General features: G+C 39.3%; 1 protein-coding gene across 5 annotated transcripts in view; it reads left to right on the top strand.

Moving 5' to 3' along the window:
- STARD13 (StAR related lipid transfer domain containing 13) overlaps positions 1-13,404 on the top strand; it is a 322,774-nt gene that overhangs the window by 70,589 nt on the left and 238,781 nt on the right. For all 5 annotated transcript variants that reach the window (XM_032099570.1, XM_032099572.1, XM_032099571.1 and 2 more), the window contains one exon: positions 9,013-9,925. In XM_032099570.1, coding sequence (XP_031955461.1) covers positions 9,170-9,925 — 756 coding nt within the window. In that variant the 5' untranslated portion in view covers positions 9,013-9,169. The remainder of the gene's footprint in view (positions 1-9,012; positions 9,926-13,404) is intronic.

The raw sequence follows: 13,404 nt of genomic DNA, 5'->3' as shown, positions 1-13,404 counted from the left end.
TACTGGAGCACAGAAACAGGTCCTTAAGCAGCACGGAGCTGCTAGCAATTTTTATCAATTTGGCTTCCTACAGCAGCTTCTTTGCTTAACCAGGAGACTAACACACACTTCTTTTTGGAAGCAGTATGGTACTTATGCCAGCTGAATTGAGGTGCATACATTAAGAATGCAGGCTTTTTATATAGGGAAAGGAGAGATTAAGGTTCTTAACCAAGAATCCTAAGTTAGTCATCAAAATTAGGTGCCTGAAGTTAAATTCTTTGAATAGCCTACTAAGGAATCTGGAAGTACAGTTCATCTGCCTAAACAAGTGCCTACCTGCAGGTGCCAAGCAGAGCCCCTGAGATGCCCTGCTGTCCTACGACATCCACACAGTAGGTATGTCAGAGGAGTTGGAGGAGATTTGCACCTGTCTGAGCAGGCAGCTGAAGGCCAAGTGGGCTAGTTTAACATGTCTCAAAGGGCATTAGAAGCCTAGGTTTAGGCAGCTGAATTTTCCCCTATTTTTCCTTCAGGTATTCAGCCAGCTGGCCTAGGTATCAGAAACAATCAGGTCTTGTAAACAGGATTAATGAACTTGGGCAGGGTTCAGAAGCTACAGGGGTTTGGCTGCTTCCCACTCTCCAGACTGACTGGTTTCAGACCAGCTGAGGCAGTTCTTATCCCAAACACCAGTGTCCTGTGAGTTATTTTTCTCTCTGTACTTTGCTCAGAAAGCAGCAAGAGAGATGTATTTTTATGTGGTTTTGCCTGGAATGAGTGTAGTTGCTCCTGGTGGCGGCTGGGGCATCTCTCTCCCTGTGCCAGGCTTTCACCCCTGTGTTGGCCATGGCCACAGGTGGCAAGGACAGAGGATGCTGGAACAAGAGTCAAGGCATCGACATTACTTTGAAGATCAGGACCAGGACTTGAAATTTAACTTGTTTGTGTAAAGGAAGCTTGAAGCAGAAGCACTGCACATAAGAGTTACTGAAGGGTGTTGGAGCTGTTGGGGGAATTTAATAGACTATGGGAAAATCAGGAGCTTGGAGGGGTGTAGGGGTTTACTGAAGATTATTTGTTTATCCCTGCTTAAGAGAACCCAGTTCAGGGGAAAAAGGGCACACATATCTAAAGAAATGCAACTCTCTTCTATAAACAGTATAAGCAAGAAGAGTTCATCCTATTAAAACAAGTGCTGATCTTCAGTCATGATGCCTGATGAAGCCTCAGTCTCCTATGTTCTTTGTGTAAATTCAATCATGACAATTAGTAAATAAAACATTTTTTACGGATGGAAGATATGATGTCATTAAGAAAAAGCTTTAGTGACAAAGAAATTTGGATTCCAGCTTACAACTCTTCTGCTGACTGTGTGGTCATGGTAGATGCAACCATCCAATTCTTTATATGCAGGTTGTGGATAATAATGGTTAAAGTGATCTAAAGTAATCTAAACTGATACTTTCTCATGAAGGCACCCAAGACAGTGATATATTTTTCAGAGAGGGAAATAAATTTAAAGAACTTAATTTCTTTCCTTTTAAGGAGTTATGAACCATGCAAAAACAGACCATACCAGCGTCTGCCCCTGTGAAATGCCAAAATAACTGCTTTTGGCTGCTAGCGGGTGTCACAGGTTCAGCAGGGATTTCTCAGAGGGATATGTGTAATTTTGGAAGACACTTGCAGGCTGTTGTGAAGGAGAATTTTTTGCTGATAAACAATTCTGAATAGAGAAGAGCTAAACACAAAAAAAACCAAAACCAAGCTGCCTGTTATTTACCTAACTTGTAGAGTGAGAAGTGGTTGTCTTAGGTCATTTCTCTTTCAGGAGCTTAAAAAAAAAAGGTATGAATAGAACTACCTTTATGTTATCCTAGACATCCTCCAATATGAAAAAAAAATTGGTCCTTCCAGCTTCTTTCCACTTGTGCAAAATGAAGATTAATTTCCAAACAGTCCATTGAGCATCCCATACATAACATACATAATTTCATTTTACAGGCAGAAGGAACAGTGGTAGTATTTAAACTGGAAGGAGAAGCAGCTCATACCTCTGTGTCTTTGCTTGCAGAAAGGCTGTTTCCTGACATTGGTGTGGACTGGCAGCTTAGATAAAGACATGGGATCTTACCAATGTAAAGATCATCAGCTGAAGGAACACAGACTTTTTTTCCTATGTGGTTTATCCAGTGTTATTTTCAAAATATTTATGAGGTGTTGGTTCATTTTGGAGCTTGTGTTTGTGAACAGTGTCCATGTATGGCTGGCTACTCTCCTGTTCCACATGGATTGCACTGCCTATATAAAAACAAAGCCAAAGTACTCTAGGGCAACATCTTTACATCAGGTTTAATTTCTCAAGTAATTCAGAATGTAATCTTAAATCACTGAAAATCACCTTCTAAAAGCATGTAGTCAAACAACCTTATCAGGTTAAGCCAGTACCTTATCAGGAGATTGATGGTACACTTTATACATGTAAGACAAGGTATGTGAGGCAGAACAGGGAATACAAAAGCAACACATTGAAGGCAATGGTAAAAGATGCCTATTGGCAGAAAGAAAGACAGACCTCGTTCTTTGAAGATACTATACTGCTGATCACATATTCCTGCCATTTGGTTTTGCTCAGCATTGTAACCATGCTATTCATGTGCTGCACAGAGCACAAAGATTTGCAAAATCAAGGCCCACTTCATGTAAACTAACTAGAACTAAACATTGCCCATGGATCTAGGGTCTTAGGAAGGGCAATAATTGTATTGTAGAGGGTATTTTCTCACCTTATTTGCAACTACCACATGGTGTAAGGTGACAATGACAGTGCCTTTGAAAATGCTGGTTTAGACAGAAATACAATTGAGTCAGCACACTGACAGGATGTTAGTGCCTCAGCTGGATTAAACTCAGCCTCAGGCTCAGCTAATAGCACAAAATGCGTCAATGATTCCTCTCATAGCAGTATTTCCTATATACTACAAATAGGTCCAGCTGTAAATAATTGCTGACATTGTTAAGAGGGAGCTTGGAAAACAGTACATCTGCCACCAACAGTTGCATCTAAGACAAAAATGAATGTAAGCACTATTAAATTAATCAAGTGTCTCTTTATCATTGTAGTTTATTGCATTTGAGAAGATATTTTACTTCCCTTGGCAAAGAGAATGATCTTCTGACACAGTGGAGGTGGGGGCGGTGATGGCAAAGCTGGTAGTAGACAGACCTGGTAGTGCAGCTGTCCTGGAATAATACTGTCCTATGAAGTAATTCCTGAAAAATGGCTGCCTCAAGATGTGGCTTCATCTGCTGACTGACTCATTCATAACTAGGCCAAATTCTTTGCTGAATAAAATACTGCTCAACTTCAGTGAAGGCAATCAGAAGCATGAGGTGTAAGAGAAACCAGCATCTCAGTGCCACCTCCTTCACTCACTGAAATGAGTCAGGATGGACATAGATGTTGCAGCATCTGTGCCAAGTATCTGTGCCTGGATATCTCAAGGTGGAAAACGTAATCTACAGCTACAAGCCTGAGTACATGACTATATCCATTACACAAGTAGAAGGGCATTGTAGCTTTTCCATTTTTGCTGTTTGCTCTAATCAAAAGCAATATAGAAAAACACTTCCAAAATTGAACTATGACCCAGAGACTTTTCACCCCATATTTCCAGTGACAATACATCCTTCTCCTTTCTGGGCTAGATTTTCAAATAACTGACTTATAATCACACTCAGAAACTCATGTGTCCAGTAACTTGCTCTACAGCTACATTTTGCATTGTATGCAGAAGTCTGTCTGCAAGCTATGATTCTATTAATATATATAAAAGGGAAGACTTGTAAAGCTTTGGCAGCAAATACAGGTCTTGACGAAACATAGGCAAAAAATAATTAGAATTTGCAAGTGACATGGAAAGCTAATTTTGGTACTCCTTTACACTGGCTTTATACTACATCAAAAGGCATTTCACTGCCTACCTTTTCAAAATCTGACAGCATCCAGACTCAAGCAGTGGGAACCTTACTCCAGGTGCTCCAGGTGATAAAGCAAAGCACAATATTAAGGTCTGGCATAATGCGAAGAATGAGGTCATGCTGTATTTTTAGAAGTGCCTGGTGTTCCTATGAAGCAAGCTCTTACTTTCTCTTTTTATTTTTTTCCTTCCCTCTGCTTTTTTTTCTGTCTTTTTCTGTGAATAATTTGGCCAATGCTTGCAGAAGGCTGTTTTCGCCCCAGGGATTCTCACATACACTTCTGTTGACAGTTCTTGTGCACCAAGGAAGCTGAAATGTCTTTTGTTAAGGATCTGCTCACTTCTTTTTCTGTTCTGCCCCAATGCTTGGAGGATCTTTTGGCTGCTCATGCAGTTCCTGTTGTTACGCTTATGGAAATTAACTGAATTGAAAAATATGAGGTTACCTTGCAAAACAGGTAAAATTGTCATCAGGAAAAAATCCTAATCTCGTCATTTTCTCTTAGTCTATGTATCTCACATTCTCTTGTCTTGTTTGCTTAATTTTTCAGAGAAAGATTGTATAAGTCAATAGAAAATACTAAGCAAAGTAATTGTGAAAGGGAAAAAAAGGCACTAGAGCCTGAGAGGTAGAAACTTTTTCTTTTAGATGAGTGGTGTACTGTTTCAGCCAAGATCAGGACTTGATTTGCCGGTTTACTGTGTCAGTTCATATTTAAATAGAATTTAAACTGAAAAATTACACATATTCCCATGCTCTACAACGCAAAAACACATAATGGGTATTGAAATGCACTAATTTAAGCCATGTTTGAAAAACTGTTTTAGTGACTTGCTGTTAGAGTAACCCTATGAAATAAATCAAAATAATTTGAGTTTCGGCAAAGGGGAATCAAGCCAGTAGAGCGTGATACACAGAAGTTGGTCTGTGAGGCTTCACATACACACTTTCTATACACACTAGCTAGATCACAAATCTGTATTAATTTACTGCTGATTGGTAAGGAGTTTTCATTAATAAATAACATTCTATTTGTAAGTTTTAAACTCACATGTGTAAACATCTGAAGTTGCTACACTCAGATATGCATTTCACATTTAACAAAAAAAATTCCTGTTGCTCTGAGTGTTGCTTTTAAATTTTCTTTCTCTTACAAATGCCGCTTGGAGTCAGTTCTGGTTGGACAGTTACCTGTGGTAGTCCTGCATTCCCTTTTTATTTGAAAACCACACATATACTTTCATTATTCCACATCCTTACCTACACTGGCTTCTACCAGTAGAGCTAAAGCTACAGTATATATTTAGAATTACATATGCATACGAAAGTAATCTCCCTATTTATAAAGCCTTGAAGACCTTTTCCAGAAAGATTATTAGTTTTCAGAACTTGTGTGTGCATACATTCATCACTGTGGTGAGAATGACATTATTTTGCAGGACTGTCTTAGAGACCTTTTGCGACAAGTATAGATTTAGCTCTTGAATGTTCAGAGCACTCTGAGTCACAAATTTTGCTGTGGGCAAGATTTCTAAATTCTCTGCTTTGCCAAGAATGCTCCATTTTTAGGAGCTAGAAACGTCTATGTGTAACTCTTTATAAATATGGAATTTAATATTATACATAAAAGTGTGGGTTTTTTTCTAGTCACTGCTAGGTTGAGTAAAGAGATATGTTGCACAGGATGAACAAGGGTAAACTGACCTTCTCTTCTCACCACTTCCTCCTAAGAGATTTCTTGCCATACTTGTGCAAAACCAGCCTGCTTTTGCACACTTGATTTGTTCCAGTCTCATCCCAGGAAAAACAAACAGTACAATAGAATAAGCAAATCTAGTAAAGACAAAAACTCTTTCATGATTTTTGCAATTAAACTGTAAAAATTACAGCTTTACATCATATCCTGTAAAAACCAAAACTCATCTGAGAGAAGTAACTTAGTAAAGTTTTAAGAGAAGTTGGGTATTGGTTTTAAATGTTAGTAATATAGAGTTCTATAGAGAGATAATGAAAAATACAATATTTTGGATGATAATTCATGTTTGGGAGTCTAAAGCATCATCCTAAAAATAATAGAAATAAAAACCACATCATTCACTTAGCCCATGCATGCCTACTGCAGAATTTGATGTACAGGGCAGAAACTGATGCACAGGAAGTTCCACCTAAATATGACGAAGAACTTCTTTATTGTGCAAGTGACTAGAACAGATTGCCCAGAGAGGTTGTGGAATCTCCCTCACCAGAGATATTCAAGAAGTGTCTGTACACAATCCTGTGCCATGCGCTCCAGGACGGCCCTGCTTGAGCAGGGAGGCTGGACTAGATGACCCCCTGTGATCCCCTCCAATCCGACCCATCCTGTGATCCTGTGAATTTCTGTAACTGCTTCTGGAGAATTTTTTGCTAAATGTTGGGCTTATTACAGCAAAAATATTACTATGAGCACAAAGGTGTATTTCCACAGATGTCATCACAGCAGATCCTGCTTGGCAGCATTACCAAAACTAAAGAGAGTCCAGGGAATGGGACAAGGATGGGAAGAAAATGTGACAATAAGAAGCGGCGTGTGGTGATCCGTTTACCCACTGCCTTTCTGATCCCGTATTTCCCCTCCGCTTTCCCCTGCCCCTAGTCCTGGCCACTCCCTTGGGATCTCCCTATTGGTTTCTGTACCCCAACCCCGCCCATGTATCGCCCCTGAGCCCCTGAGAAAATCCACCTGCGCCGGGATCACGACGTCTCTTTGCCTCTGGGGACCGCTGGGATGTGATGCTATATTAAAGGTCCTCTGAAGCCCTCATGGAGGGACCCTTCTCGCCTGCTTTGCTGTTCACTGTGTTGCTGAGCTGACAGCTGGCTGGAGCAAGAGTGCGGGGCCATCCGGAAAGGACTACGGGAGGACAGAATGGCTGCCCTGCCCTAAGCAGCCCTGCTGTGCTCTCTGGGAAAGCTGCAGCTTGTTAAACCAAACTTAGCACTGCAACAGGGGTGAAGACGGGGAAAGAGAATCCCTGGAGGAGACCTGGAGACCTGAGCACTGCTACTTCTTCTGGAACTACCATAAGATGAAGAACGGGACAGCCACCAGCAGCTGGTGGCTGGTGGACACAACCAACCCTCTCACCTGATGTGGGCAGCCAGGCAGGCCAAAGTTCTTTTGCTGCCCTTAGGGCAGTCTACTACATTAGGCAGATCTTTTTGGCTTACAGCTGGTTTTGTGTGGTGGGAACATGGGTGCTGGCAGCATGCCTTCTTCCAGGGTGCTGGGTGTCCAGGACTCAGAAGCAACAGTGATGGCTCATAGTGAAGCAGAGACAATAATCACCTGAAATGTCAGGAAGCTTTTTCACTGTGCCCACAATGTACAAGATCTTGTGTGAAATGTTAGTTATTCCAATTGTTCCATCTAAAGCTGGGAATGTGGGGTTTTTTTCAAAGACATTGTGCTCAATTAGTTCTCCCACTGTTAAGCAAGAACCAAGGGTGTTCAGCACCTCTGGAAGTGAAGTCAATTCTATGTAGATGACTAACCTGAAGCACCTGAGAAAAGGAGGGCTTAGAAGTAGCTTTCTCATTCTCGCATAGACAATGCAATCTATGATTGTTGTGTACCACAGAGAGGGGCTGAGATTTTTCTTGACTTTATTTGTCCCTCTGAAGGCAGAATAACTGGTGTAAGCTTTTTTGTCTAAACATTATCCGTAGTTTTGTATTAGGCAGTCAAGACAGGACAGAGACTCATCCCACATCAAAATAGATAAACAAGATAAGTGAGAACATTTATCTTCTGGAAGCATTTTTCTCTCTCCACTGACTCCAGCAGGAGGTTAGACAGTTTACAATAATGTCTGACATTTAAATAGCTATCAATAGCTGAGAGGAGGTCTGCATAAACAGTGTGTACCTGCATGCTCACATCTATTACAGCTGCAGTTCAAATGACAAAGGTACAATAAATCCAGATTTTCTGGATGTGTAACAGTATTCCTTCTATTACCAAATGCATGCCTGTAGCAGTAAAAGATACACTAACCAGCAGTAAAATATGCTTAGCTGGTGTGCACTGCTCAGTCTATGGCACATGCAGTGACAGGCACATCACATGCCAGCATCTAACTTTGCTTTCTTCCCACTTTGACAGTAACAGTGCTGCCTTCTGACATGTCTTCCTCATCACTGACAGGTTTGCCACATACATCAAAGGCTTAAGCTTCTCTTTTTATTTTGAAAAGCTTCTGTTCTGCTTTGCTCTCTCACAGATGGAGTACTGAAACAATCATTAAAATAAATACTATCAATATTCAATCTGTCACAAGAAGTAAATGACATGTATGGGTGAATGTAAGCTATTCAGTGATGCAGGATCAGTTCTTCAGCTGCTCCCTTCTCCCAGTGCATTGGAGGTGCACTGTGTAGATGTGAGCATGGACATTAAGACTTTTAAAGCAGACAGGGCCAACTCCAATGTAGTACTGAAGCTCTCTGTTATTTTTAGCCTCCTCCTTTTGCTTTTCAAATCTATTGGAAATGGACAGATGCTGCACTGCATTGGCAATTCACTGAATTCAAGATATACAAAATCATACCTGTACTGGCACCTTCTTTTCTGTCAATTTTCCCTATGACAGTTCCCTATGTTTTGTTCCTTAGTCTTCCCTTTGGCATTTTAGTAGCTTTATCAGAGCAGTGTAAAAGTTGTCAGTGATTTAACAGATAATGAAAATACAGTGAACAGAGGCATGTTTGGATAACAACAATATATTTAACATCACTTTAAATTATTCTGAACCACTGTGTCAATAATCAACTTAAAGTCATTAACTAAAAAACATTTCTGCATTTGCCATTTCTTTCCCAGTCTCTAAGCAAAACAAGTCAAGATTCTCATGTTTTAAGTTCATTTAATCTGCATAGATGAAACATTTTTCAAGAGGGATAAGTAAATCTGAAGTAAATTTGATATGGACACTTCATGTTTCAGGATTACTTTTGCTGATGCACTCCATTGCAAGCATGTTGGCATTAATTTTTTTTTTTTTTCCCCAGGATCTGAGAGGATTCAGATGGTTTATATGAGAATTCAGGCATTAGTAATGACTGTGTGATCATGGTTTTGGAAAACTAAGAATATATTTCCTGGCTACATTTGCAGATTTATGTTTCTTAAGAAAAGCAAGAATGAAGTAATTTTGATCTCTGATGGATGAAACCCATTGGAATGGAAACTAACATCCATGAAGAAGAACAGGGCTCACCTTATCTTACACCTGCCAAGTGCGTGGGGACTACAAAGGAAGCAAAGTATGAAGAATACCAAAGCAAAATAGAAAATCAGGCAAGCCCATATGAATTTCAGAATGTGTTACTGGAACCTGAGCCGAGCTTGCTGTCTCTGTCATCCTTATTGGACCACAATGAGACATCCTTACAACTTGGCATGGCTGCAGGGTGTGCCAGTGCCACCAACCAGCCTGAGACAAAGCACCTTTGTGAAGAATTATCCTGTTCTACAAGGCACACGCCAAAGGAAGATCCTTTAAACCTTCCCATGCACACAGAGTGGCCAGTCCTTACAGGAAAAAGTTCAGACAAGAAACCAGCAGCAAATCATGAGATCAGAGTCATAAAACACAAATCAAGTGCTATCACATTTTCTGATTTTGAATTTTTATCACATGAAGCTGACACTAAGCTCCATATTTGTGAGGCAGGAGAAGCAGATGATTTTTGTCCTGAAGAGGAAGAAGCAGATAACAGAGGTGATGATGATACATTTACAGAACTGCCACTGTATGAGGCATTTTTCAAAGGTCTTCAGAGAAGGAATGTTTCTCAAAGAAAGCAAGCTAAACATGAACTTACTAAATATCAGCACATCTGTCATTTAGAAGACTGCAATAATCATTCTGAAAAGCCATTGAAGGACCATGACAAGGAAGAAAAACACATGGAGCTGGAGGTAATACAAGCTACTCTTTAGTTTCAAGTGTGTTTTAAATAAGTGGTGTCATTCAAGGTTGGTTACAGGAGAAAAAGGAGTTGTGTAAATTGTTATAGGGTGATAATGAATTACAAAATTAAGAACCTAAACCTATAGTAAAAGTATTCTAGATTTTTTCACTAGACAAATCTTACTTCAGATTGACCACGCTTCTATTAGCCTGAACTTTAAACTTTGGGTTTTTGTTTTACTTTTTTTTTTTTTTTAATAATGGGAACATTGGCTCCATTTCCTACATTCCTACAAGATCATGTATCGTGCCATATACAGCATACAGTCTGAGGACTGTTCCAAACAGATAGAACTCACATTTAGTCTTGGAGCAGAAAATATTTCTTCATGCTGAAAAATGGGCTTTTAGTGTGGTGACACTGTAGCACTGAGCCACTTAACCCACAGCACTGTTTCCACTTAATAACTGTTTTCTGTACTATTATTTCATTAAAACAATGTGGAGAACAAGTTAAAAACTGGTATATAATATTTTTTTTGGTTGGGTTTTTCTGGGTTTTTTTGTATCTGTACTGTTATACATCATGATGCTCTATAGACCAGAGGCCAAAATGAAAACAGAAGATTCAGGACAAAATTAAAAACCCTGTGTAAAAAAAAAATCATCCAGCTATATATAACCTTTCCAGAAAAAAAAAAAAAAAAGGTAAATTAACTTTGTTTATTGGAACTGGAGGAACAGAAGCCTCCCAGTTGAATTGTCACTAGTCTGGAGAATAAGCATGGTTTCCCCCCTGCCCCCAGCTGGTGACAAACCAAATGACTGAAGCTAAACATGTTTATGATTGGAGAAGTCCAGTTCTAGTACAAAAATATGAAGTGACTCCAAATAGCGGGCAAAAACAAACCCTTAGAATTCCAGTGTTCCTGACCTTGCAGAACAAATTGATCTTAACCTGCAGGTCGGGCATACCTTTCCCTCCTCTCTCTTCTCCTTCCTCCAGCTTTTAAAAGAAGTTATTTTCCATGTAAATCTGCTCTGTGCCTTGAAAACCAGGCTGTAGTCCTAGTCTTTTACCCAGTGTGTTTCATTTTACTCTGCCTGCAGTTTTCCTTTTACTTCTATATATAGAACACAGAGCTGCTTCATTGATTTCTGATTAAATGAAAGGAAGTAGAATTTGGACTATAATGTCTGTATTTACGTCAAAACTATGGTGTACAATACTTAATTGCTTCTCTCCTTTAGTCCTAATCTACCTCCAGTTTGGGGTGACTAATTCTGCCCTCCCTATCTGAGTGGGAGTTTTGTGCTGTATTTCATACATATTCCAACTTTATTGCAGAAACCCATAAGCACACGAAGAAATAAGCCAGATTTCTAGAAACTTTTCTCAGCAGATAATATTAGAAGACCAAGGCCCAAAGATTGTTCCCAAACAGTGCGGCTTTTGATGCAACTGACCCTGAGAGATTCTCATGACACGTGGTTTACTAAGTAATTGCATTGTTATTCTAACCTAAGCCAAGTCTTAACTTCCTCATTTACTCAGAAACGTTCACATTAATGAAAATAATATATCTCAAAATGGATGCACAATACCCTTTGAATTCTCTTTACTGAAGGTCATTCCCATAGATAAAAGGGAGAGGCCAGGAGATGTTGTCATTTAGTTTACTTTATGTCTATGCTATAAAATAAGCTCAAGGATGCAGCTTGTAGTGCAAAATAATGGATTATAAATTGCCAGACAAGCATGTGAAATTACCTAGTAAATCCCAGTAAATGTGTCAAAACATTTCAAAAACTGGAAGCAATGATGTAGTACTGGTTTTGATTTTTTTCTATGTAAATAAGTATGTGTCATTCTAGGAAAGCCTCCAAGAATTAAAAAAAAAAAAACTTAAAAAAATTAAGATTATCTTGTCTCTCAAATTTTAGCAGCAGTCATGCATTACTATTCAGACTAAAAACTCCCCCCATGACTCTGGTTGAAGCAAATGTATGTCATTGTCAAGTTACTTATTTCTATTGTTAGAAATGGTGTTGGGAAGAAATGTCTTTCTAGTGGAAAGAAATTAAATAAATAAAGACAGCATGGGGTAAAAATCCCGACAAGAGCAACTGTTACTGCTAAACCTTAAACTTAAAAATCATATAATAAACAGATTACTTCAGCCATACACATAGAGACTATCACACACAACACCCTGCACCAGATCCTGGCTAATCCTTGCTACTGGAGTTCACAGTGAATTGTGTTTAACATCTACCCCGCAGGGGCATTCCTAGCCAGATGTACTTGTTACTGACTGCAAACCTCCTATTTTAGGTCTAGAAAGGAGGAAAGGCTGTCACATTCTCCAAGATGGAAGTGCTGTCCCTTGCAGGCAGTCACCACAAGCAGAGTCAGTGTCCCAATCTCCTTTTAAATAACTGTTACATGCATTTAGGTGGCAACTGTTGAACTTCTTGTTTCATTCTAATTAACAAGCAGACACCAATCTTCAAGTGCACTGAACAGTAAACAAGTAGAGGGAAAATGGAAAAAATTCACCTTGTGTATGCTGCCAACTCTATGTCAAGTGGAAGAAACTGCTGAAAACAATTCATATAATGGTGCCCTTTAAGAAAACCTTTCTTTTTTTTTCCAAAGGCATACAGCTTCTGCCTCTTCTGAGTGGTACAAGATAAATGATACTTCTGTTCAACTTACAAATTCAGCATGGTCCCCGAGTTTCCACCCTTAGAGCAGTTCCACATATATTTCCTGTGCCTTCTCATAAAATCTAAATTTGGCAATCTGTTTTTCTTTGTCAGGAGTCTGCAATCAGCAGTACATTTAATGCCCAAACACAGTTCTGCCCAAATACTTAGGCTAATGGTTGGACTAAATGTTCTTAAAGGTTCTTTCCAACCTAAATAATTCTATGATTATTTGGTTAATTCTGTCCAGAGATTCTTTTACAGATCTGAAGTGGCACCTTCAGCCATTTTTCCTTGTTTAACTTCAAGTCTTCATATCAAACTTGATACAGTGTTTGTGCATGCAGCCATCTCTGTGTGCAGGGGCAATAAATTATTGAGAATAGCTTCTGAAACATAACATTTTTCCAGACTGTCACTTCTTCAAACCATACTGAGCAGGACACAGCTGATGACCATATTGAACCAGGAACTACTATTCAACTTTCCATCTGTAAGCTTATCCTATCTTTACATAGTCTGAAAACAGTATGTGTTACTTTCAGGAGTAGCATTTCAGACAAGCAAAAAATTGAAGATATTTGACAGATATTAGACAATAAGAAAGTATTATGAAATCATACCCTTGACAGTGTGAATTGTCATGGATCTTCCCTCACCTCGGGAATTGTATAGAAATCCTGCTGATATTGTTGGCTGCTGCAAAGAGACAAGCAGAGTCCTACCAGCATGGCAGCAAACTGAAAATGCTTCTGGGGAAATTTCAAATAGTTTCTTT

This window comes from Corvus moneduloides, chromosome 2, assembly GCF_009650955.1.
Source record: "Corvus moneduloides isolate bCorMon1 chromosome 2, bCorMon1.pri, whole genome shotgun sequence".
Classification (NCBI taxonomy): Eukaryota; Metazoa; Chordata; class Aves; order Passeriformes; family Corvidae; genus Corvus; species Corvus moneduloides.
Note: the sequence above shows the minus strand (reverse complement) of the source record. Positions and strands in the feature narration are given on the sequence as shown.